Genomic DNA, 25,576 nt, shown 5'->3' on the forward strand with positions numbered 1-25,576 from the left:
CTGATTTTGGCCCCTACAGCCCTGCCCTTGGCTGGCTTTGAGTTTATTTGCAGGGATTTCCAGACTCCCACTCACAGCAGTGGGGGTGCAAGTGGAACCACTCAGCATCAGCTGGCGTGATAGAAGGGGCAGATCACGAGGATGCTGCACTGATAGCTTTATTTAACCTCAATCCCCTTGAGTTCAGCCCCAGTGCAGCCTGCACCTGGCCAGGGGCCCTGCACCCCATCAGAGGGGTGAAAATGGGGGGTCCCTTTTCCTCTCCCCATCCCCAGGGCGCAAGGAAGGGGCTGGTGATGTCCCCAGCCCAGCTCCAGGGGCGGCCGAGGGCAACAAGTCCCCTCCAGGCACTGGCACCCCATTAAACCACTCTCAGTGCCCCATATGTCTCCGGCATCTTCCCCATGACGCAAATCATGGTTAATAAATAGCACCAGCCCCAAGCTGATGAGCCACCTCCGGACCATGGTTTGGGGTCGTGGGTTTGTTGCATGCCTGACCAGTGCAGGGTTATGCTCGGAAGCAGAAATCCTGGGGAGAAGAGCGTGGAAGCAGGGCTGCGCGCTCGGTCGCCTGCCCTTCCTGCCTGGGTTAATATTGGAGAGGTGGCAGGAGGGTGCCCAGCGGTGGCCACGCTGCGATGACCCTGGCATCCCGTCAGCCAGCACCCATGTGGCAAGCAGTAAGCATTAATGATAGGTTATGGTGCAACCTCTGTCCAGGACAGTATCGCACTCACAGTATCACAGGAAGATAGTGGAGGTTTTGCCTGGGAATTGGGCTGTGAATTGGATTTCAAAGAAAAGGAGAAAAACAGTGCCATCAGTGGGTCTGGCAGTGTTGGGCTCGGCCGTGGCTCCTCTGCACTGTGTGGAGACGGATGGGGTCACCCACCTGCATCCTGGCACCTGAATGTTCCCCACTGGCTGCAGGATACCAAGCAGAAGGTGCCAGGGGCACCAGTGGCTTTGACAGCACCCAGGCACGAGGTTTCTCTTTGGGATGCTCTGGGTTTTGGGATGCTCAGAACCCCAGTGAAGCAACAGGAGCAGCCTGCGATGCTGGTACCACAGAGCAGCATCCCCATGACTAGACTCCTTGTCAAAGCAAATCCATCCCAGCATCCCAAGAACAGCAGCACCCAGAAAAGCACTATGCTCACCAAGAGTTTAAACAGACTTTTCCCAGGGCAAAGCTCCTTTCCAGAGGAAAACAGGCCACGGGAGCGTGGATTGGGTGCTACTCTGGGTGGGGGCAATTAGGTCCTCTCCAGGAAGAAAGCAAATGAGCAATACATACCTTACTCTGCCCCGTGACCTGAGAAGCAGGGGCCAGAGTGCATGATACGGAAATCTATAGAAGGGAGCGGGAAGGAAGAAGTTCAGGATCGGGAGGGTTTCATTCAAAGCAGCTGGATCACACATAGTGCTTCCCAAGCACTGCTAGTGCCTGCAGCACGGGCTGGCCGCATGCCCAAGATCACTCCTCTGTGAACCGATCAGGGCGGGCAAAGGTTTGGCGGCAGGCATGCGCACCCTTTGCCAGGAGCTGGGGCCAAGCACCCACGCCAAAACACTCTGCAAGTGATCCCAGAAGTGTGGCTTAAAGCGATGGATGAGGCGATGCGATACTCAACCCTGGGCACCTTGTTTCTCCTCATTTCTCACTGCAGACAAGACTACAGAGCATCACACATGCTGCAAAGTTTATTGAGCAGCTGAACACCAAAATTCAAATGCTTGCCTCTAAACAAGCCCACAAGAACAATCAGCCCCTTCACACTTGCCAGCCGCCCTGTGCTCCTGGTCTGGCCAACCGCACCAAGGGAGCAAAACCAAAAATGCATGACTTAAACCTGAGCACAAGGAGCAGCAAGTGCTCTGGCACGGCACGGCTCTCATGCTGGGACACGATGCCTACTTACGCCAGTCCCTGAGCCACAGGGGCACACAGCCACCCTCTTCACTGGTGCTTCACAGGGTGTGTGCAGAGAGCAGCGAGGTCACGGATGGGCAGTTTAATCCTTCCATCTGTGGGGTCACAGGACAGGACAACAGACTGCAGAGCACGGCTGTAGGCTGAGTAGGGAAAGAACCGAGAAGCAGCGTTAGGAGATGAGAGTTTCACCTATGGCCCAAAGCTGGGGGCAGCTTCTGTCTTTTACTGCAAAGCAAAGAGAGAAGACCTGTTTTTTAAGATTAATCAACATGCCTGTAGTTTTCCACATTCTTTTTTTGCACCCTGCAGGCTGTATGGCAGTCTGTACACTCCCAATTACAGAGTGGTACGTCAGCCAAAGCAGGAAACCCAGAGATTTTTTTAAGGCCTCCATTTCTCCACTTTGCAAAGCCACCTAGAAGATAACTCCCAATTACTCAGGCAGGTATTTTTCCTAGATCAGAGCACTTTTCGTGTAAAGATAATGATTTCTATCACCTTTTTGCAACCAACCTCCCCAAGTGCAGATCTAGCATTTAAGCAAAGAGCTCCAAAAGCCACTGGTTTCCCATGCCCTTAACAAGCCCGTTCTGCAGTATTTTCCTCGTGGCTCTCCCCCTGTCAACACATCTACATATTTACAGCAGCATTTTTCAACACTTTGACACAGAGGCTGGCATTTTGCTGAGGATGCCACTAAGCTCCCTGGAGAGAGAAAGGAAGAGGGGATTAGAAATGAGCAGCTGAACACCTGATTTTTCCCTGAGCAACATGTTTGAGTTGCCCTAGTCTTACACTATGCAAGCTAGCAGCTGGGCACATCTGCGCAGTATTACAAGATGTACCTGCAGCACAGAAAGATCTAGTTAAACACAATGTTGAGTCTACCAGCAGCAGGGCCCTTTTCTTTTTGGAGTATGCTTGCAGTCCTGGCAGCCATGAGCTTTTCTGCACAGTATCAGCAAACAGTAGCCCAGGACCAACAGGAACTTCTGGCCAGGATTGATTTCTCCCAGTGCAGTCAGACATACGCCCTCTGCTAGGTCTGTGCTAAGTCCTCTTGAAGAGCAGGAGCTCCTACCTTTGTGGTTTTTGTAGAAGACACAGTTGTTGGCACAGGTATCTGGGTGGGACTCCCAGAAATCAGAGCTGCAGGAGCACAAGGGAGGCAATTCGATGTTGTACAGCTTCATCTTCTCCTTCACCTGAGCTCTTAGAGCTTCTACATACCTGCAAGGGACAAAGCATTCACTTTTGCTCTGTACAAGGAGCCAGGACTCAGTTGTTGGCAGCTCACCTCATGTACTCCTTATTTCGCTGCTGCTTTTCCTTAATCTTCTTCAGCCTTCTCTCCTCCAGTTCAAGGTGGGCCAGGATTTCACAGACACTTTCCCCCAAGCAGGGTTCTTGCTGCTCAGCCATCTCCTGCATCTTTTGCTCTTCCACTTGGCGCTGGTTCTCCTTCTTGCTCTTAATCCTGCAGGCACAGACAACTGTCACTGGGCTTCCTTAGAGGAGGAAGGAGCTTCCCCACGTGAGCCCCATTTCCTGACATGTGCTGGACCACATTTACACCCACCACATTTACATGTTCCTGTTCTGAAGTGGCACCTCCACTGCTCCAAAAAAGCTCCTGAGATGCTCTCTTCCATTCTTTTGAAACCAAGAACGGTGCCTGGGCTCTTTTATATCCACCCAAAGGGCAACAGTCCATGGGGCCAACTACCCAGCCACCCCACTTGTGATATCTTCTGATTATAGGGCAGCTTGGATCCTACCATAAGCTGTCCTTGCAAAATTTCCATGACAAGGAACTTAACAGGACTGCAGAAGAGTGCAGGGTACAGCAGAAAAACTCCAAGGATCCCATGTCTACTCTAAATAGACTTGAAGAGGTGATTTTTTTAATTTATTTTTTTTATTTTTTTAACCAAATCTTCCTCCATTGCCTCAATTTCCATTGCACCTAAATGGCACTCCAGCCCTTCCATGGAATCTGGACTGTATAATTCACAAAAATGCAAAGCACATTCCCTTGACAAGTGGCAATTACAAAACACAAAGACTTTAAACCGAAGCATCTGCCATTTTATTCCTGCTGATGAGTAACAAATGCAATAATATGTTACACACTGATCACTGCCAAAAGGCATTCATAAAAGTCAAGGCTGGGTAGAAGCCAGGGAAAGAAAGCGTAATAGAATGGGACTTTTAGGATGTTACTCCATTTGGTGGGTCAGATATGAGAATGAAATACTCACACATTGAGAAGGAAAGTACCGAAGCCAAACTTCTCGTCAAGTTATAAACTCCAAAACATCTTTTAAATGAAGTGGTAATAGAGCCTTAACTACACCACCATAAATCTTCTACTGTAGAAGCTAAGGCCAAGGCCAACTTAGCTTTACACTAAGTAATTGCAAAACCAGCTTTTTTTTGCACATGCTCTGAGCAGCTTGCAAGTCTAGCAGAGACCCTGGGACTGGAAGGGGCGAGGGGGGGAGAAGATATCACTAACTAGAAAGTCCCTGGTGTCTCGCCAGCACTTGCAGGGCAGGAAAGGGTCTCCAAAGCTCTGAGCGCCAATTTAAGTTTCAGGAATGTGGCTGAAGAATTTCCTCAGATTTGCAATTTCTCTCTGAAAAATGGCCACAAAAAAACCAACCACCAGGATCTTGTGCCCCAGGAACAATGCATCACAGCAGGCTGAGCCCTTCATTTAAAGGCTCACTCATTTATTCTACTTGCTGGTTTGTCCACTTGGATCGGCTGGAGCTGGTTGCAGGTGGCATCTGGGTTACGCTGCTTTTTTGAAATGGCACTTCAATCAAATCAAACGGGAGGTCCAAATCCTGCCCTCACAAACCGGTGCTGCTCCCACAGAGCCTGCTCACTGCAAACCCAGTGTCAGAAAACAAGGTGATTACGGTGTGGAATTGGATCATTTTAGATGCAATTTTTAGATGCTCTTGCATAGCGAGTCAAAGACAAAAGCATAGAGCATCTTTCTTCTTTTGGTCTGAAATTGCAGAGCTCCTCCTTAAGTGGAGACGAAACAACCAAAACGCGAACAGGTACTTTTACATAGATAAGGATTTTTATTTTTTTTTTTTACATAGATAAGGAGTTTTCAACTCTGGAACAAGTGCTAAGAAATCTTTTTATTATGCCATATATATGTTTATAGTTATGAGGGTAAAGGGTCTGACATAAACATCCCAGAGAAAAGTAGTTTAACGAGAACGTGATCTCACCCCAAAGTTTCTGAACATGGGCACAGGGTCTTGGGTTCAGTGCCCCAGAGGGCTGTGGTTTGGTAAACCATACCTCTCTCAGCCTGACATTTCTAACTCCCATTTCTTACTGCCTAATTAAAAAAAAAATCAATTTTTTTTAAAGTAGATAAAGTGGCAAAGGAGTCAGAATGTGACTCATCACATTTTTTTTTTTTCCTCCTATCAAGACAGTCTTCTCAAAGCCTTTGTGTTTTGTTTACTGGGCTGCAAAAGGAAAGTGAGAGCGTGTTGCTCATCTGCACGTACTCACTTAGCAATCCTCTTCTGCTGCTCTTTCTGCCTCCGCTGCTCCTTCACTTGCTCTCGCTCAACATTCATGAAGAGGCGCTTGCACCTCAGGTACTCATTCTGACGCTGTAGGAATGAAGATGCAACTTTAAGAAGGATGTCTTGTAGGAGACTTATCTAATGTCAGGTAATATCAATGCTCGGCTTGACTTTTGGAGCTCATAGTTGTCTGGATAGAAGCCTCACTCCTTCCCCAAACGATCCTTAAAAGTCCCTTAATATCCCAGGACTAAGGAGAAGCTGGAGAGATGAAGGGAGTCCAAGGCATCTCAGAGCATCACAGAGCTTAGTACCAGCACCCTTTGACTGAATCTCTTATGGATACGGGACACCTGACAAATTCCTAAATTCTTACTTTCCTGGCGAGAAAAAAAAAACAGCTCCCCCCACTTCATTCCAATAGAGGAGAGTGCTACAAGCAACAGTGCATGAATTTCTATCCACCACGGTCCACTTGCAGGCCTTACACAAAATCCTGTTATCTCCAAAAGAAATCAATCAATAAATAATGCACGACATCAAGCTGAACCCATCACATGCAGAACTGCAGAGGCGGCAAACTCATTGCTGAGACAAACCCGAGAGCCCCACATGGAACACAGCTCTCACACAGCTGGACCACACGGAGAGGTTCAGTGTTTGGGCTTCAGCTTAAACCCGAAGATGCAGCGAGGGTGGGGAAACCTCCTGGCTCAATCTCACATCTGATCCTGCCACCTGAATGGGGAACAGTCAGCATTCAGTTTATTCGAGCTCCACGATGCCAGAAAGTGGAAGGCATGGATTTTCTCATCAATACCAAGAGCTCTGGGCTGAATGTGTCTGTCCTGTTCACTGGAAACAGCCTTGCACAGCTGGAGATAAAGGCGCAGGAGAGATTGGCAGGCTGAAAGTGTAGAAAGCTGGGTGGAAAAAAACCATACGGAAGAGCCTGCTGCAAACCCAGTTATCTCAAGGTGGATCAGAGCCAAGGAGATACAAAGCAAGGGGCAGAGGGAACTGATGGGGGAAGCAACAGCCTGACAAGCCCCAGCTGCTGTCATGCCTTCTAGAAACCACAACCGGATTTTTGGATCAGTTTGTTAGAAAAACGCACATAAAGAACAAAAACAATTTGTTCAAAGTCCTTTCAAGTTTTATGCTGTAGACTGCAAGGAAGCTGACAAAAGATGAGAGAAATGTTCAAGTCAGAAAGAAGCAGGAAAAAAAGAAGCCACTTTCTTTAGGCATCCCAGAGAAACAATCCCTTTGCATCTCCTGCATTAGCATGAGCCAAACTGTTGGACACAGACTGATTGGCCCCTGTGATTAAATCAGACCCTCAGCGTGCTACAGTAAGATACGAAACCCCATTAACAACACAAATAAACCCCAGCAAGCTTAGACCACTCCTGAATCAAGTTAGGCAAAGTTACTGTGCTCAAGTAAAGGGCCCATGAGCCAGCCAAGAGGGACGTAACTTCATGCCTTGCACTGACCAAATGGAGCGGCTCAAGCTGAGAGCACAGCCAAGCTTCTGCAAGTGTCAGGCTTGCAGTCTGTGCCTGAAAGCCATTATCCCTCCTGCTAGGTACTGATATGGTAGGAACCTTTATATTCCAGCCTTATATCCAAACAAGATAAAGTAGGGTTTTGTTCTTTTTCTTTTCTTTTTTTTCCCCCCCAGCGTATTTTTTAAATAACATTTTTGGCAGGTCTTCCGCCCTCTCCCCGTGCAACTACAGAGAACAAATCACAACACCTTTCAGCTTTTGTTTTGCAAGGCAAAATGAACCAAGCTCTTTTCTTCTAAAACACTTCAGTGTTAATTTGGATCTCAGATACTGTGTAGGTTTCTACCTACTGTGTAGGTTTGCTGAAAACCCAGGAGACCATCAGCACTTACAAACCCAGCAGATGCTGCTCCCAAGGCTTATCTGAGCCAGCAGCATTCCCTAGGCTCAATACCTTTCACTCCCGAAATGGAGACAAAACAGTGAGCTTGGCTGTAGCAGACAAACCTGCTTCTTGGTTTCCTCTTGGTCTATGCCAGCCCAGAGTACAAGGGGAGCTCGACAAGTGGGGTTCAGTCTCTGGGGAGACTTGGGCAGGCTCAAGTCCTTCACTGATCCATCACAGAACTGAAAGACAGTACAAGAGAGCAGCATCAGCATCTCCACAGCCAAGTTTCTCACCTTCCCTCAGCAAAGTCCTCCAAGCTGGAGGTGAGTCAGTCCTCACCAGGGTAACCCACCTAACACAAGCTGCACGTTTCCAGGATGTGTGCATTAGGCGTACACGGTAAGGTTTTATTGGGGGGGGGGGGCTACAGGGGTGGCCTCTGTGAGCAGAGCCCAGCAGCTGCCCCATGTCAGAGCAGAGCCAGCTCCAGCCAGCTCCAAGAAGGACCCGCCACTGGCCAGAGCTGAGCCATGAGCAATGCTGGTTGGGCCTCTGGGAGAGGAGAATTAAGGAGGGGGAGGGGAAGGGGAGGAAAACTGCTGTGCTAAAAAACTGCAGCTGGGAGAGGGGAGCGAGAAGTGCGAGAGAAAGAACCCTGCAGCCACCAAGGGCAGTGCGGCAGGAGGGCAGGAGGTGCTCCAGGCGCTGGGGCAGAAGTTCCCCCGTAGAGGCCCCCGGTGCAGCAGGCTGTCCCCCTGCAGCCCACGGGCACCACGGAGCAGATCCCCACGCTGCAGCCCGGGGAGGAGCCCACCCAAGAGCAGGGGATCTGCGGGGGCTGCTGCCCGTGGGGGACCTGTGCTGGAGCAGTTTGCTCCTGACAGACCCTGTGGTAAGGAGCAGTTCCTGAAGAGCTGCCGCCTGTGGGCAGCCCCCCAGGCTCAGTTCGGGAAGGACGGCATCCCGTGGGAGGGACCCCACGGGGAGCAGGGGCAGAGAGGGACCGAGGAGCGGCGGAGACGAAGCCTCAGGGACTGACCGCAGCCCCCATTGCCCCTGTGCTGCTCAGGTGGAGCAGGCAGAAGAGGGTGGATGGGGGAAAGGTGCTTTTAGTCCTCACTGCTCTTGTCTGTGAGCAATAGGCAATTAGTCTCCCTTTGGCTGAGCCTGTTTCTCCTGGGATGGTAACTGGTGAGTGATCTCCCTATTCTTACCTCAAGTTTTTTTCTCCCCCTGTTCTGTTGAGGAGAGGGAGTGACAGAGCAGCATGGCGGAGCTTAGCTACCTATCGGTGTTAAAGCACCACTACGTTTGGCCTCCCCTCCCTATCACCAGACAGAAGACACGTTCTACATCTCCATATAGGAGCATGAGCACCAATGCTTTGACAAAACACTTCTAAAGGCATCCTTCGAGGAGTTTTCTGTATTAGTTTAAATAGGGATTCATATTACCACCTCACCTCCCAGACTTTGATTCTGAACTTCATGAAGTGCAAGAAAGTAATAGTAACAAAGGAAGTGTCAGGGAAGTTCAACAGTCAACGTCTCCCAAAACCTCAGTGCAAACCTTCACCTTCTTCACTCCACTCACAATATTTGCCAAGCCAGTATTTCTGCTCCCTAGCTGGACGAATCACCAGATAAGGTTGGGCACGTGTTGCTATATCCATAAAGTATTTGCTAACTACTCCAAGTAATCCAAAGGGCAAAACATTTCCACACCTCAGATGCTTAACAAAACTCTGACTGAAAACAAAGAATCAGTAAATACCTTAGCCGGATTCCCAGCAGCAGGCACATAAATGCTGCCTCTAAGGGAGGTGTTTTGTACCATCCCCACCAGCTGCCGGCCCTGAGGCAAGGGTGAGGGATGCCAGTTCATTCCTCTGATGAAAAACTTTTTTTTTCCATTTTATTGGAGGCTTCTGTCTGGTGTGATGCACCCACTGCTCTCCCTCCCCAGCACAGGACAAGGGGCAGCCACAGGTCCTCCTGAAACTAGATTAAGCGCACGATGCAATTGCACGCGCAGTCTCAGATTTCTGCTGAGCACCAGCCAATTGGCATGACGAGGCAAGCACATATAAACCACTTTTGAAGCCACAGCGGTAAGATTAAAGCAGTACAACAGTAATGTCGAAACGGCGCGGCTATTCTAAGAGAGCACAACAGTCAGAGCTCCCAATACACTTACCCACTAACAGGCTTTGTGTATTTAAAAATGGTGACCTTATGCCCACAGATCAAGACACACGTAAGTTCACAGGCACTTTCTCGCAAAGGTGTCCCTCAAGACCGTGTGTGCTGTGCCAGAGACCCTTCTCCAAGCCAATCTCACCTGGCTTTCACACTGCTCTCTGGCCTGTTTTGACCAAAGCTGAGAGTAGGCATAAGAGTTAGCCAGGCCTGAAGGAATAACTGAAACTGATTACAACAGCAGCTTCACCATCCCTGCTTAAACAAACCCAACTCCCAAAGATTTGAGCTTCTTCAGACTAACTGGCCCAACCTCATATGAGTATTACTTTTTCAAATTCCACTTTGATATAGAAGCCATCTTCTTGTTCAGCCTGATGTGGGGCTGTTGCCTGGTCTTGTAGTTCAGCTGGAAGATCATGATGTCCTACTAGACGTTCCTCACTCTCATCTTCTGTGGGCACTGTGGCATGAGGCACTGGTTCCTGGAGGAGACAGGTGTGAATGCAAAGTTCATATGTGACTGCTTTGGTGCAGAGAGCAAAGGCAATATACTTGCTCAAGGGTTAGAAGTAGCTTTAACCTCAGGGTACTTGTTCTGTGAAGTCAGTTGAGACCTGGCAAGCAGCAACACAACGTATTCAAGCATCACTGCAGGGCACGAGAGCCAGAAAGTCTAAATTAACAGGGTAGCTCGTGACTACAACCAACTGTAGAAAGTGAGGGACAGATGTATGTGTGTGGGGTGAAGCAAAGAGAAGGGAAAGACCTCTCCAGGCACTATTTCACAACTGTGAGGATTTGGGGTAGGTGGGATCTCTTGAGTGACACTCATTCTGTAGTTGTTCAGATGGTAAGTGGGCAGGCTCCTGAAAGGATATTAACAATATTTTGAGAGGCAGCAGATTGTTTCCTACAAACTAGAAATCAAAATGCCAGAAGCAAGCTCTGAGCCATTTTTTTTTCCTCCTTGCTGTCCCTTCAGCAGGCTAGGAATGGAGACAGGTGGGAAAGAGTGGGATTGTTCATAGAGTGTGAGGGTGGATCAACAGGAGGAGCACAGGTCAAGCCAGGGTTTGCTCAAGATGGTTGTGCTGCAATATACGAGGCATGGAGGATAGCCTGGAGCCAGTCTGCACAAGAAATTATTTGATAGGCATAGGAATTACTCTATCAACGTTGTAATGACAAAAATACAACACAGAGGAGCTTCTTCAGTTAGGACAAGGAAGCAGAGAGTGACGGTTATTGCTTTCTAAGGACGCTCTGAAGCCCTGAAGGCAGAAGGAAATGAAACTGCTGGGAAAAAAATCTCTGGGGAATGGTCAGCTGGGGAAAAGAATTTGGGTGCTGTCATGCTGAAGACCTACAAACCCTTCCGCAAAGCAGATGAAGACTTGGTGAACAAGATCACCTGAAACACAGGACAGATAATTTCCACTGGATTACAATCTAGGTATCTGTTTGGGAAAGAATTGCAGCAGGGAACAGACCAGCAGGATCTTTAAACAGTTTCTGACCTGAAAAGAAATCTCCGGAAGTGAGGAACAGCAATGGTTTCAGGAACAGACTTCTTGTTTAACAATTGCAGAGAATGCGACTCCTTACAGGGAAGAAGAAAAAATAGAAAAAGGAAAACAGAACCAAAGAAGCAGCAGATCTTTAAACAATGCTAACTGAACAAGAACAAGCTACCTTGCTGGAGTGGAAAGACGTGATGCATAGTGTGAGACAAATCTGGCTTAGTCCCAAGCTCTTCTTGTGCCTGTGATCAATGTGAGCACAGAGGAAATGAAGCATGGGTCAGACTACTGAAAGAATCATGTAGGAGACAACACAAGCATGCAGGGGCATAAAACAAGTGCCAGAAAGGCCAAGGCTCCAAGTAAAACAAGAGACATCAAGGTAACAAGAAATCAGGCTTTTGGTAAGAGGGACAAAAGAGGACTCATTACACAGGGAGAGGGAAAATTATCAGAGGACACCAAGAAAAACTGGATTTTATGCTTCTGTGCATTGGCTTTCAGCCAAAGAGTTGTCCTGAGCTAGTAACAGAAGCAAGACAAATCTTGGACTAGAACTGGGAAGAAAAATTCAGATTATTCCTAGAAACTGAGGGTTTTTTTTTTTGTTTGTTTGTTTTTGTTTGTTTGTTTTTTAAGTGGGCAGAACCTGCCCTGGGTTACCTCCAGGACTGGCAGACAAGCTGCTAACAACCCCCTTGGAAATGCAGAAATGCATGGAGGTCCAGGTTATTGGGAAAGGACACGCAGTGTTTAAATAGCCTTTAAATTAAGGAGGGGAAAAGGAAATACTAAAGAGAAAACTACAGGAATTTCAGCCTCAAAAGCTTTTAATTGCCTGAATTCTGGAGAAATGAAAAGAAATCACCTTGCAAATTGCCTGTAAGCTGCTAGAAAACAAGATAAGCAGCCACCAACACAAATTTGTCAGGAGAAAGTAGTGTCTAGATGGTATGAATTTATCCTACTACAGAAGAAGCCTCAGGCAAGACCATAGCAGAAGACATCTCAATTTTAGCCTTGCTTTTGACACGGCCTGATGCAACACTTTGGTAAGGAAAATACTCATTAAGTGAAACCAGTACAAGGGAGGTGCAATACTGACTAAAAAACGCTATCTGGATTCAGTCAAGGTAGCTTGCTGAGATAGAGAAGAAGAACTAGGTGGACTCTGCTTGATAATTTCATCATTGGCCAGACTGACAGAAGAAAGAACCCACCAGGCTACACGAAGTCGCAGAAATATTTGAGAACAGGTTAAAACGCCTGAATTCAAATCACAGAAATCTGCTGGGAAAGACAACACAAGGAAGGTCAACATGAACAAACACAAAGGGCAAGCAGCAATTATCAAGGTGTGATGTCTGTGGCAACCTTTTGCATCCGAAAAGGAGGGAATAAGCTGTTGTCTAATTGTGAATATGGAAAACAAGGCATTCATATAGGAAGAAAGAGTCACATTAAAATAAGAACTCTTATTCTCTACCATCTTGGAGTAATAAAACAGAGTAATGCAATAAATCAACATATCCCTCTTGGCAAAAGTTGCCTAGGGAAGCTATTAGAGCCTTCTTGCCAGAAGTTTTAAGAGAGTGGAGATTAGCATATTTCTGCAACAGTACCTACACTATGGCTCGGGTAGGAGGACGGATGGAGTGGCCCAGAATTCCTCCCAGCCTTGTTTCTCACTGCTGTGGATGACTTGTCACAGGACTCCCACACCACACATCCCACAAGTGCTCTCTGTCTTCTGTAACCGTCTGGCTTGCTTGGGCAGAGACTGTATTATTTATGTGAGGCTTTAACACTGCTAATAGCCAAGTAATGTTATCGGTCCATCTTGCTGAGCATTCTGAAGGCATTGAGGACTTAAACAGAAGGTATGCGCAGTGTTTGAAATAGATACAAGTTTTCTGAGCCCATAATTACAGTGTTTCTGTAACTCTTGTTCTCAAAGCTGACTTTATTGAACAGACATCCAACAATACACGGAGTAGGAAGACCCAGACCAGCCCTTACATAAAAGGCATTTTCTAGATAACAACTAGCCAAGATGTACTTCACCCTTGATGAACCCGAAAAGAGAAGGGAATGAAGAACTGCAAGACGGGCAGGAAGCTGGCTCCAGTGAAGGCAGTAAGACCAAATACCAGCTTGGGTTGCTGCTGGTATTCTCCAGGACTGGTGGGTGGGCAAAGTACATCAGTTTAAGAAAGGTCTTGGCATAGAAAGCACAACACAGCTATGCCAACAGCTGTAGCATAAAGCTGATTTTGAGTAACAAAAACAGGATGAAATTGAACAGCACAAAAGGTCAGGCACTTGGGACTAATCTTGTTACGTGGCTACTATGTACTTAACGCTTTGAGAAAAGGAGATGCATGCCAACAACTACATGCCTGCCAGAAGCCAGTCCTGGATGAGGAATACCCTCCAGATCTTAGCCACGCACACAACAGAGACTGATGCAATGGAAACAATTCTTGAGGTTTGCTGAAGAAATAAAGGCGCATAAGGGGAGAGTCGATCACTACATTCCTCCCAGATACCCAGAGCACAATCTAAGCCTCTTAAACCTTTTTTGAACTTGTATTTCCTAGTTTATCTTTCATTAGTCTCTGCAAACAGAAGTGTTTTCTGTTTTCACCACTTTACCCTTCCGCCTTCTCTGAAAGATGCCTAGAAGAACAAAGGTGGAAGTGTCATGCATGGGACAGAGCCCTCAAGCCCCATTCATCCATGGGTGAATCATCATCTGGGTTTCAAAAACAGTTTTTGCTGAACAGACTCCCTGAGTGATGCTTCGGATTTGCCAATTAGCATCAGACCTGCCCACAGCTTCACAGGTAACTCACCTTAGCCTGCCCCAGCTGCCCTCACTCACCTCATGCCTCCTGTTGAGGCTCCAGGTGCCACCGGGGAGCTCAGGGGGCCCCGTTCCTTCAGGCACAGTCTGGCAGGATGCCAGCCTGCGACGAACTTGCCTCATGGTTTTGCTGAGCTGCCGTAAGAGGGGACATAAGGACAGGCAAAACAACAGGTCAGTAGATGCTTTCTGCGAGGGCCACGCCAAGAAGTCTAATTACGTAGAAGAGATGTCGCAACGCACCCTGCTCAAAACAAGGAGAGCTTCAGTGCTTTATCGAGGGAGTGTGGGTCAACTTTCAGTTAGCTTCACCAACAGGTGTAACACGTGATTGGGGTAATCTGCCACCAATGCATCTTTCAGAGCTGCCCAAATGCACTGAAACCCTGATCCAGCCATGGTAAAGGACATGGTTACAGCTCATCCATTCCCAAATCACTTTGCTGAGATGTTAGAAGTGCCAGATCCCCAGTGCCCAGCCAGAAATTGTTACACATCCCAGGGGAAACAGTGCCCCAACTAGAACAACAACAATTCCTAGGTGAACGCAAATGCCTTATAAGATGCCAAATGCAGCGTCAGCATCTCTATTAAAGAAGTCCCTAGATCACATTTTCCAAGATTTCACAATCACACACTCCTGGTTTGCAGGACACAAGCTTCAATGAGGTGGCACCATCTAGTGTCTACTCTCCAACATGACATCCCAGCGCAGTAACAGGTCACTGTGCAGGTTTCCCCGTGGGTTTTACTGTAAATTCACTGTGTCTACAAGCAGTGGAGAAAATACAAGCACAGCATCCCATGGAGTGGTATACCAACATTTTGTAAGCCAGAATAAAAATGTAAGCCAATGCTTCATTCAGTATAAATATTAGGGATCCATTGTAAAAACAGGTAGAAAACAAATATTGCCCGTCTTCTGTTTCAAACAACAAGCACACAGCACGACAGAGCAGGGATGGAAAAGATGAGCGCAGGAGGGAACCTACACACCTTGGTGGCCTGCTGCTGGAAGGGTTCGCTGGGCACCCCCTGCTCCTGCCACTGTGCCAGGATGGTGCGGGCACTGGGGCTGCAGATGACGGGTGCAGGGTGGCTCCGAAACACACACGTGTTCTTCTTGGGAGTCAAGTGCAGCACCGAGTCCGAGTACTGCATGGCAAGGCAGGTCTCCTTCTCTGCCTGCCAGGACACAGCCCCCGATGTAAAAAAGAAAAAAAAAACAACACGTAAATCTCAAGTGATCATCTCCCCCTTGGCAGGCACATGTCCCTGCAGCAGCTCATGCTCAGCTTCTAGGATTTCACCCTTCTGAGGTAAAAAAAAAAAAACAAGACACTAAAGCAACACTCGTTAGTGGGCACCATGAGAAAACACAAGCAGTTTTGCTGCTGTTCTGAATGCTGCTAGCAGAGTTACATGAGGACATACCCACTCGACCATGCCTTCTCATCTTTGGAAACAGCCCAAACACCCTAGGGGTGTGTCCAAAACTGTTGATATTTCGGTACTTCCCCTTCTCGCTGCACAGTGAGTTTCTGGCAAGTATTACTGAAGGTTGTTTGAAAGTAGAAAGGATTAAATGTATTCACAGGCTAAAACAAGCCCTTGGGAGAAAATGGGAACATGGACAAGGTGTGGAAGTGTTGCTTGCAAGCTGCCCTGGGAGAGGACAAGCTGCTTCGCTACAATGCGACCAGGAGACATTCACACCATTCACAACTCGGGCCTGGCTATTTTTTAACACTGTGGAGATCTGAGAGGGCACCAAGGACACTGTTCTCTGGCTACTGCTCCAGGGAGCCATCGACCCTTCCATGGGGAGGCAAAAGGCTTAATGCACCTCTGGCATCAGAGCTAGCCAAGGTCTCATGCTGGCCTCACTCACGGGTTTGCTATTTGCAGCCACAGGGCCTGCTGTAGCCACAAGTTTCCTTTTTCGTATTAACATCTTGACTTAGGGTTTGCAGTGTTGTTTTTTTTCCCCAGCTTAGAGGGACACGTTGGTTTTGGAAGTCTGTGAGGCAGGGAGAAGAGGGATGCTTACCGCTTCGCAGGACTTCTGCAGCTGCTGCTTTCTCCTCATCCTGACTTGCTGGTTCACTCGCTGCTTTACTTCTCCCTGGAAGCGTCTCAGGCTTGCTGCCTTCTCCCTTTGCTGCTCCTTCAGCTCCTCCTCAACTCGAAATGCTGAAGCCTGAGAGAGGTGAAAGAAGATTCCACAAGACTTTTGCTACGTTGCAGCATTACAGCAGCCCATATTCCTGCTTCCCCGTCCAAAACCTGCATCTACAGGCCAGGCAAGCAGCACCCAGAGCAGTTAATAATGACATTTTGTTTCATAAACTGCACGACACCAGCTTGGACAATGCCTATTGAATTGCTACTAGCTTGAATTGAATCTAGCTAGCTAGGTGCTGCTACTGAGCACACACGCTTCTTCCTTTGACTCTGCAACATGCAGAGAAAGGGAAAAAAAAGTAACCTAACACAGTGACTCCTGGTCACCGTTCCCACGAACACTCAGAAATTCTAAGTCTAGACCCAAAGAAGCAAGCTAACCTCCGTCACATTAACACTCTGTACAAGATCCCACGTCCATTTTTCAGACAAGTGTCTCACAAAAGCCATGCTGGAAGTGCATCAAGCAGTTTGCTGACCACGGTACAGGCAGGGCTACTGCTCTGACAATGATTTTACCATCCGAAGTGAAAGATTAAAAGCAATGACCTAAAAATCAGGTTTTCCATGGTTCCCACTTGAAGCCATGCCAGGCAATTCTGCTTGCGCTACCAAGGTTTAAAGAAAACCAGTATCACTTCCCTGGCTGTCAAATCAGTAAATAACTGTGCAGAATCCTGAAAAGAGGTGGCCAGCGAGACCTGCAGAGGCAGGCTGTCACCTGCTGCAAGCTGATTCAGTTTTACTTATTTACATGCTTAGTTTTATTCAGCTTTACATTAAACACAGCAGTGAGGAAGAGAACGAAGGGAAATGAGCAGAGCTGCTGGTAAGAAGCTGACAGGCCGTGTGGCTGATTGCATCATATCTCCTGATAGACACTTTTACAACCCCAAATCACAGGGCTGTCTGCACCCCACATACCTCGCTGTCAGGAATACGAACAGCAGCAGGGCCCCATTAGCACAGCCAAAGCATGAAGACAGAAATCTGCACTATTAACAGGGAAAGCAAGCCAGAGCTACACAGAAAAATGCTGAAGATGCCATCAACAACCTGCCACGCTCCCTGCTGGCAATTTCATTAGCAATTCTGATTGAGGAGGCATTATTATTATTATTTTTTTTTTAGTATGACCCATTGGTTTATAAAAGCGCATTAAGTAAGTTCTGATAACCCTGCGCACCTTTGGCCACACCTGATAGCACAAGGGCTAGGGGGAGGTAAGGAGCGCAGCTGAGCATGGCAAACACGCAGGGTGAGGACGCCTCTCCCCAGCAGAGGATGAGGATTTGTGCCAAGACAAACCAAGGCAATGCTCCGGCGCAAAGCCAAGGCTCAGCCCTCCCAGCAAGGACCAGCAGCTCCCAGTCGTGTTGAAATGCAGAGGACCAGGAGCGCCCAAGAAGGCTTCAGCTCCCCCCAAAGTTTGGCAGTGGAAGCTGTGCGAATACGGAGACAATTCATTTCCATATATTATCTCAACCTTTCGGAATTTAAATTACAATATGGAAATAAATCATCTCAGAAGCACAGGAGCTTCTGTAACGTTTAGGCATTAATTACAGGGGACTGAACTCATCATCCTATATTTAATGCACCTTTAGTCTTCTTATAATAACCCTCAAAGCAGGAATCCCCGAGAAAAGCATCAACGAAGATTTTCTTAAGTGTTTCTAATGGGGTACTGCAGGTATCGGCTCTACGGCCTGGAACATTTAACATTCCTATTTTCAAATCATCAACATGGAATACAGCTCTGGCTCACAGACATCCTTTATAGACGAACGGGGAGGCAGCAAACAAGGTGAGGAGCACCAATATGAGGAAAAACGCACACAGCGGGCACAAACCTGACGATTTTAGCTGCGTTACCTATGATGGAAGTCAGTTCCTAGTAACAAGCTGAAAATACAAAGCTCCAGCTAAAATTACAGCGCGGGGTGCAAATAATTAAGCAGTCAACTGCCGCTTTCTAGAGACAAACCAGATTCTCCACCCAACGGATTTTTAAATCAATGCATTTCTCCCAAAAAAAAAAAAAGGACAAACGGCTTATTCAAGGGGAACCAAACCAGGGCTTATGTAAAGGGAAGCCAGGCTGGGCGGGCAGCGCGCTGCCTCGCCGCCCCCGCCCCACAGTCACCGAGACGAACGCTGCCGGCTGCCCCCGGCCCGAGGCCGGGCTCCGTCCGCTCCTGCCCCTTGGGGGTGCCGGGGGGCGGCCCGGGAGCCCCGCAGCACTCACGAAGGCCAGGCCGTGCCGCGGCCCCGGGGGGCCGCTCTCCACCCAGGCGCCCACGGGGGCCACGCGGGGGCTCCTCGCGGCCAGCACCCGCCGGGGGGCCCCCGCCGGCCGCTCCCTGCAGGACGGCGGCATCGCGGCGCCGAGCCCGGGCCTGCGGAAGGAAACAGAGCGTGAGTGCGCCCCGCCGGCCCCCGCTCCCTCGGGCGCCCCCACCCCGGCCCCACCGACCGCCGCTTCCGCCTCCGCCGCCCGTTTGAATCCCGGCGCCGCTTCCGCCCGCCGGCCCCGCCCGCCCCGCCCCGCCCCCGGCTGCTGGGGCCCGGGTTCGCGTCCCGCCGCCGGAGGACGGGGGTGGGGGGGTGGGGGGGTGGGGGGGAGCTGCCCGCCCTGCGTGCCCCCGGGAGCGTCCCCTTGGAACGCCCCCCTGAGCACCCCTGAAACATCGCCCTCGGCGTCCTTGGAACGCTCCGGGGCATCTCCCCCAAGCATCCTCTCGGAGCATCCCCCCGACATCCCCCGACATCCCCCTGACATCCCCCTGACAAACCTCCGACATCCCCCGACATCTCCCGACATCCCCCCGACATCCCCCTGACAAACCCCTGACATCCCCCCGACATCCCCCGACATCCCCCGACATCCTGAGAACACCCCTGGCGTGTCGGCCCCATACGTTCTCAGAGCATCTCAGAAACATCCCCCGGTGCATCCCAACAGCACCCCACAGAGCATCCTGAGAACACTACAGCATCCCCCCAAACACCCCAGAGCATCCCTCTGAAGCCTTCCCCAGAGCGTCCCCGGAGCATCCCCAGAGCACCCCACCAGAACACCCCCCTGAAGGCCCCCCCAGAATAACCCCATAGAGCCCCCTGGAGCTTCTCCCCGTGGTGTTCCCCTCCAACGCCCCCCCCAGCATCTCCCCATTGCATCGGTCCAACTTCCCAAAGCGCCTCCCTATAGCATCTCCCCGTAACGCCCCCGCCAGCATCTCCCCATAACGCCCCCCCCAGCATCTCCCCATAACGCCCCCCCCAGCATCTCCCCATAACGCCCCCCCCAGCATCTCCCCATAACGCCCTCCCCAGCATCTCCCAAGAGCGTCCCCCCCAAAAATCTCCCCCGAGCACCTCCCTAAGAAGGTCCGAGCATCCTCCACTGCACCCCAGGGCTGGGGAGGCTGCTCTGGGGGGAGCCGAGCATCGCCCGTGCGAGGAGCTTGGCAGAGCTCTGTGGGAAGCGGCTCCGGGCACCCTGCCCCGCTCCCGCTGCCCCATTCAGCCGCCGGGAACCGCTGCTAATTGGCACCGGAGCTGGAGCGGGGCCCGCGGGCAGCCACGGCTTCGTTTTAAAGCATCAGCCTGGAAAAAGCAAAAGGAACGCTTGGCTTGTGGGGATTGGGGGGGGAGGGGGAGCTTTGTGAAATAACCTCCCAAACGTCCCCTTAAAAAGTAACGACAAACAGAAAGCAGGACGCAACGCCCTGGTCCCCAGATCCCATGGGATGCTGAGCGTCCCCGTGCAGCCAGGCAGGGGGAAAAATCGCGAATCTGGGTGATTTCTCCCCAAACAAATGTCAGCTCAGGCCGCTGGGGAGGCGAAACACACAGGGCTCTATTGAGAGAGCAAGGGACAAATAAAAAAAAAAAAAAGAAGAAAAAGGAAAAAAAAAAATTGGCCGGGCTGCAGGCCAGCAGCACAGAGGGACGTGCCCAGAGCGGGGAAGTGTCGCAGAGCGGGGCCCCTGCAGCCTGCCCGAAATGTGGGGAGCAGCGGCCGCCCCGTGCCTGCTGCCCGCTGCCTGGCTCCTGGCGCTGCACGCAGGTAGGGGGGCAGCCAGCCTCCTCTCTTTTTCCCCCCTTTTTCTGTATTTTTTTGTTTGTTTGTTTGTTTTAACCCAAATGGGGCAGGAGTGGAGGAGGCCGGTGGCTCTCGTTAAATTGGGGGGTTGGGGGGAGGCTTGGGTACAAGGCGGGGATACACGCTGCCGCCGAGCAGCCCCTCCGGTGGCAGAGGGGTGGAAAGGAGGAAAAAAAGGGCCCAGAAGCGAGGAAAAAAGCTCTGTGGGAGGAAAGCCGGTCCTGCTGGGGAGGAGTGGGGGGTGAACCCCAGGCTCAGACAACAGATTTTGGCTTCCCCAAACCCTTTTCTTGCTCAGTCTTCATCTTCCCTCAAAAGCCCCTTTCTCACCCCGCTTCTCTCCTGTTCCCCCATCCCGCTGCATCTCACCCGAATGCATTAACGCCCCAAGTGCCCCCCTCCGCCAGCACACTGATTTCTGGGACTCAGCACCCCCTGAAGGAGCAAACCCACCGCCTCTTGGGGCCAGCACAGGAAGGCAGCTGCAATTCTTCTCCACAATTTCTCAAAAGTTTGCACACAAAGGCAGCAACGGGGGGGTCGGGTTGAGGGTGCAGAGCAAATTGGATTGGTTTTGCACCCCAAAATTTATTGCGTGAAGGGGGGGGCCTTGAAGAAACCACTGTCTTTTGGGGGAAGGATTGGTGTTTTGGGGATGTTTGTGTGATGCTTCCTAAATCCCTCCCATCCCTCCCCCCAGGACCTTGAAAATATAAAGCAATGGGGTTAAAGCAGGGCAGGAATGGGCTCCCAGACACACGAGGGTGTGGGGATGGGGCAGGGGTCGCATCCTGACCATGTGCCTGGGTTTTATCCCAAATTTCACCCCACGGTGCCTTTTCGGGGCTGAGCTCTGCGGCTGCTGGGGAGGATGGATGGACGGATGCTGCATACCAATAGGTCCCGTGACTTTCAGGCTTGTTTAAACCCTTTCTTGCTCTGCTCTCCTCCCTCCTCGCCCCCCCCCCCCCAGCTGATTTCACCTCCCCCCCCTTTCAGTCTGGGGTTTGGTCAACTTCAGGTGACAGCGTCTGGATGGGGGCTCATGGATGAGGCTCTCAAACTAGTGGGGACAGGGGTATTTTGGAGATTAAACCCATTTTATTTTTATGTTCTTGGTTTTTGTTTTCCCTCAAAAGTTAGATTTTTAAGCCTTGCTGTTTGCTTTGAGCACAGACAGCTTGAATTTCCCTGTGGGGTGAAGGGTACTGGGAGGTCCCCTCGGAACTGGGACATGGTGGCTCGGTCGCCAGTGTTGTGTTTGTGCACTGGCATGGGGGGGCGGCCAGACAAGAGCATCCTCTAGGTCTCGGGGTGGGAACCCTGTGTGTGTATCTTTGCAAGGGTTACATGAATGTCCCCGATACACTTTGCAAAGTGTTCCATCAACTCCTCCAGTGCACTTTCCAAGGGTTGTATCAACCCCCTCCCAAAGCACTTTTTTGGGGCGATGCATGCATTTTTGCAAACCTCTGTGCAAATAGTGGGGGTGCTGCAGGAGAGGGATTTTCAGGGACGCTCGTCGCGGCTCCGGGAGGGGGTTTTCCCCTTTTTCGGAGGGCCGGGACGCGGCGCCCGCTGTCTCCCCCACGTCCCCAGGTCTGCTGGCGGGGGTGAACATCACCAGCCCGTCGGCGCTGGTGCGCGGCACGGCAGGCAAGGCGGCGCTGCTGTCGGTGCGCTACGCCAGCGCCAGCCCCGACAAGCCGGTGGTGAAGTGGCAGCTGAAGCGGGACAAGCCTGTCACCGTCGTCCAGTCCATCGGCACCGAGATCATCGGCAACCTGCGGCCTGACTACCGTGACCGCATCCGCGTGCTGGAGAATGGCTCGCTGCTCATCAGCCCGCTGCAGCTGGCTGATGAGGGTGCCTACGAGGTGGAGGTCTCCATCACCGATGACACCTTCACCGGCGAGAAGACCATCAACCTCACCGTGGACAGTAAGGGTGCCCAGCCGAGCTTGGTTTTCCCCTTGGGACATCTCTCCCCACAGTGTTTTGTGAGGAATCTGTCCATCAGGGGGGTGGTCTGGGGAGTTCAGCAATACAGAGAGGTGGCTCTGGCTTGCTTGCAGAGAGGTCGGGTCCCCACTAGGGCACTGATGTCCTCCCCTTCCGTGCCATGGGTCCATCCGTGTCCTTTGGGGTGTTGGTGTCACCTTGGCTCCCCTCATCCACAGTCCCCATCTCAAAGCCGCAAGTGCTGGTGGCCTCCTCGACGGTGCTGGAGCTCAGCGAGTTCTTTACCCTCAACTGCTCACATGAGAACGGCACCAAGCCCACTTACACCTGGCTGAAGGATGGGCGGCCGCTGAGCAACGACTCCCGCCTTCTCCTCTCCCCCGACCAGAAGATCCTCACCATCACCCGCGTCCTCATGGCCGATGACGATGTCTACAGCTGCCTGGTGGAGAACCCCATCAGCCACGGCCGCAGCATCCCCGTGAAGCTCACTGTCTACCGTAAGATGTGTCCCCAGGGCTGGCCATTGCTTGCAGGTATTCCTGGTTAAGATTTTGGGGGGGGTTCCCCCCTTGCTGCTCTCTCCTAGGCCGGAGCTCCCTCTACATCATCCTCTCCACGGGCGGCATCTTCCTCCTTGTAACCCTGGTGACTGTTTGTGCCTGCTGGAAACCATCTAAGAAGTATGGCTGAGGGGAACGTGGGAGCCAACGGGGTTTCTTGTCCTGTCCCATCCCAGCCTGTCCTGTCCTTCCCTTCCCCCTTACTTCTTGCCCTGTTTTATCCCATCCAATTTGATACTGTCCCGTTCAATCTTGTCCCATCCTGTCCCATCTCATCCTCTCCTGTCCCATCTCATCCCCCTTTATCCCATCTCATCTCATCCTGACTTGCCCTGTCCTGCACCATCTCATCGCATCCCACCCCATCCCACCCCACCCTATCTCATCCTGTCTCCATCTCCATCTCCATCTCCATCTCCAATCTCCATCCCCAACCCCATAATGTCCCGCCCCCTCCCCTCCCCTCCCGTCCCCTCCCGTCCCGTCCCGTCCCATCCCATCCCATCCCATCCCATCCCATCCCATCCCATCCCATCCCCTCCCATCCCATCCCATCCCATCCCATCCCATCCCATTCCATCCCCACCACCATCACCGCCTCTGTTTCCTCCCCAGACCAAAGCAGCAAGCGGAGCCACCTCCCCCCGACTACACCGAGCAGGACGAGGAGCACCCCAAGCACGAGGGTGAGTGTGGTGCCGGCAGCACGGGCAGCACCGTGCCCTGGGCACCCACCACCTTCCCCTCCCTTCCCTTCCCATCCCTTCCCTTCCCCACCTTTCCTGCAGCCGACACCATCCCGCGCGGCACCGACCACGACCGCAAGACCCCGCTGGCCCTGTACATCCTCAAGGAGCAGGTGAGTGGGCAGCAGGGCCAGGTGATGCCGGGACAAACGCTGGAGCATTGCCCCTGTGTCAACACCCACGCCCTCCCCGCAGGACACCCCAGCACCCCAGGAGGATTCACCGCCGCCCGCCGGGCGCTCGCCAGGGCGAGGGGCTCGCCGCTACCACCGCTCGCCTGCCCCCGCCCGCCCTCCCCGCTCACCCCCTGGCTCACCCGCGCGCTCCCGCACCGCCCCACGCCTTCTGCGGGCCACCGGCGTCCCCGCCATCCGGGAGCAGGAGGAAGGCAGCGCCTTGGAGATCAGTGCCTGAGCTGGCGGCGGTGGTGGGGAACACGTGGACGGCCCCCCCCGGCGTTGAGGGGTGATGTGGGGCACGGCGGGAAGTCACTAATTTGGTATTGATCTCAGCTGGAGCTGCACCCTGCCGCCCCGCGAGGGGTGCTGGGGTGTTGCTGGAAGGGCCTGGCTGCGGGGCGGGGTGTGGGGTGCACGGGGAACACACACGCACGTGCATCGGGTGTGCAGAGGGAGCGTGCACTGAGCATGCACAGAGGGAGCCCACGCACAGTCTGCAGAGTGTGTGCGCGCAGAGCACGCGTGGAGAGCACGCACACAGTGTGCAAAGAGAGCATGCACGGACGGTGCAAGCGGGCAAACACGGAGCACTCAGAAACAGTGTGCACAGTTTGTGCAGAAAGAGCAGGCAAAGAGTGAGCACAGAGATCGTTCGTGCAGTGTGCACAGAGAGTGCGCACAGAGCATGCAGAGTGTGCACAGAGTGTGCAGAGAAGATGTGCATGGAGCGTGCAGAGAACACGTATGCAGTGTGCAAAGAGCACGCATGGAGCATGCAAAAGGACACGTGCAGTGCATGTAGAGTGTGTGTGCAGAGTGTGTAGGAACATCATGCACAGAGCATGCAGAGACAGCATACATGAAATGTGTGGAGAAAGCATGCAGGCAGAGCATGCAAGAGGGCATGCAAGGAGCATGTGGAAAGAGCAGCTTGGAGCAAGCAGAAAGAGCATGTACAAAGGATGTAAGAGGGCATGCACAAGAGTGTGCAGACAGAGCATGCGTACAGTGTGCAGGGATCACGCATTTAGCATGCAAGAGGCCATGCATAAAGCATGTCAAGAGAGCATACACAAAGCATGGATTGTGTGGAGATAGTGCTCATGGAGCATGTGGAGAAAGCATGCATGGTATGTGCATGGGGCATGCAGGTAAGCGTGCATGGCATTTGCAGAAAGAGTGTGTCAGCATTCGCATGTGCCTGAAGCGTGCAGAGACCATGAGTGTTCAGCAAGAGCATACATGGAGCGTGAAGATGGAGCGTGCGTGGAACCTGTGAGAAGAGCATGAACGAAGTACGCACGAGTGTGCAGGGAGCATGCACAGGGTGTGCAAAGAGAGCACGCATGCACCTTGCATGTGCAAGAGCACTGTGCACCCCCCCCCCCCCCACAGCCCTGTGCACGCGAGCTAGCGTGCAGGCTCTCACGTGCACTCACACCCACGCACACAGGTGGAAAGCCCCCCAGCTCTCTGGCTGTGCTGTCCCCAAAACACGGGCCCAGGCCCCACAAGTGAACACTGCTCTCCCAGCCACCAGCCAGACCCGCCCGCTGCTGCCTATGGATTTTCTGTGAAAATCACCCAGTTTTTGGCACACCCGTTCGCATTGCCCCAGGCCTCCCCAGGAATAGGTTTAGGACAAAGCTGGAGGGCTGGGTCACCGGGGTGGGTGCTGGGGCCCCCCGGGGTGCTCGGGGTGTGTGAGCACCCATGGATGCTACTAACCAATAAACTAAATGTGTTACTCAGCCTGAGGGTGCCTGGTGTGCTGGGGGGTCGGGGCTACATGGCAGAGGTAGGTGGCAGCTGAGGACAGGTGGGCTCGGTGCACCTATTGAGCA

The 25,576-nt window shown here is 51.7% G+C and overlaps 2 protein-coding genes across 4 annotated transcripts; one reads left to right on the forward strand and one right to left on the reverse strand.

Annotated features, from left to right (window-relative positions):
* Positions 1-1,688: 1,688 nt before the first annotated feature.
* CCDC15 (coiled-coil domain containing 15) lies at positions 1,689-18,711 on the reverse strand. The gene is made up of 11 exons (XM_083808237.1): positions 18,651-18,711; positions 18,423-18,573; positions 16,041-16,190; positions 14,987-15,175; positions 14,009-14,125; positions 9,931-10,086; positions 7,523-7,642; positions 5,485-5,588; positions 3,236-3,415; positions 3,020-3,168; positions 1,689-2,078 (listed from the first exon to the last, which is right to left on the reverse strand). The coding sequence occupies exons 2-11, from the start codon at positions 18,552-18,554 to the stop codon at positions 1,963-1,965; spliced, it is 1,413 nt and encodes a 470-aa protein (XP_083664363.1). The 5' UTR covers positions 18,555-18,573; positions 18,651-18,711; the 3' UTR covers positions 1,689-1,962.
* An 842-nt stretch (positions 18,712-19,553) lies between these two features.
* Positions 19,554-25,483, forward strand: HEPACAM (hepatic and glial cell adhesion molecule). 3 transcript variants are annotated; one of them, XM_083808240.1, is made up of 7 exons: positions 19,554-20,246; positions 21,882-22,223; positions 22,463-22,744; positions 22,834-22,927; positions 23,423-23,493; positions 23,596-23,666; positions 23,749-25,483. In XM_083808240.1, the coding sequence occupies exons 1-7, from the start codon at positions 20,183-20,185 to the stop codon at positions 23,965-23,967; spliced, it is 1,143 nt and encodes a 380-aa protein (XP_083664366.1). In that variant the 5' UTR covers positions 19,554-20,182; the 3' UTR covers positions 23,968-25,483. The 3 variants fall into 3 exon arrangements, with proteins under 3 accessions (XP_083664366.1, XP_083664365.1, XP_083664364.1); XM_083808239.1 differs by having other exon boundaries at positions 23,423-23,666; XM_083808238.1 differs by lacking the exon at positions 19,554-20,246 and adding an exon at positions 20,528-21,182 and having other exon boundaries at positions 23,423-23,666.
* The last annotated feature ends 93 nt before the right edge of the window (positions 25,484-25,576 follow it).

This window comes from Anser anser (genome assembly GCF_964211835.1).
Source record: "Anser anser genome assembly, chromosome: 22".
In the NCBI taxonomy this organism is placed as follows: Eukaryota; Metazoa; Chordata; class Aves; order Anseriformes; family Anatidae; genus Anser; species Anser anser.

What these genes read in the sequence shown, in the direction of transcription:
- HEPACAM (XM_083808238.1), top strand. Translation starts at nt 21,080, where the DNA reads ATGTGCCTGGGTTTTATCCCAAATTTCACCCCACGGTGCCTTTTCGGG. An exon ending in CGGATGCTGCATACCAATAG is followed by an intron (nt 21,183 to 21,881) that starts GTCCCGTGACTT and finishes CCACGTCCCCAG; the next exon opens with GTCTGCTGGCGGGGGTGAAC. An exon ending in TGTACATCCTCAAGGAGCAG is followed by an intron (nt 23,667 to 23,748) that starts GTGAGTGGGCAG and finishes CCCTCCCCGCAG; the next exon opens with GACACCCCAGCACCCCAGGA.
- CCDC15 (XM_083808237.1), bottom strand. Translation starts at nt 18,554, where the DNA reads ATGCCGCCGTCCTGCAGGGAGCGGCCGGCGGGGGCCCCCCGGCGGGTG. An exon ending in GCCTCAACAGGAGGCATGAG is followed by an intron (nt 10,087 to 14,008) that starts GTGAGTGAGGGC and finishes TGTCTCCTCCAG; the next exon opens with GAACCAGTGCCTCATGCCAC. An exon ending in CGAAATAAGGAGTACATGAG is followed by an intron (nt 3,169 to 3,235) that starts GTGAGCTGCCAA and finishes TGTCCCTTGCAG; the next exon opens with GTATGTAGAAGCTCTAAGAG.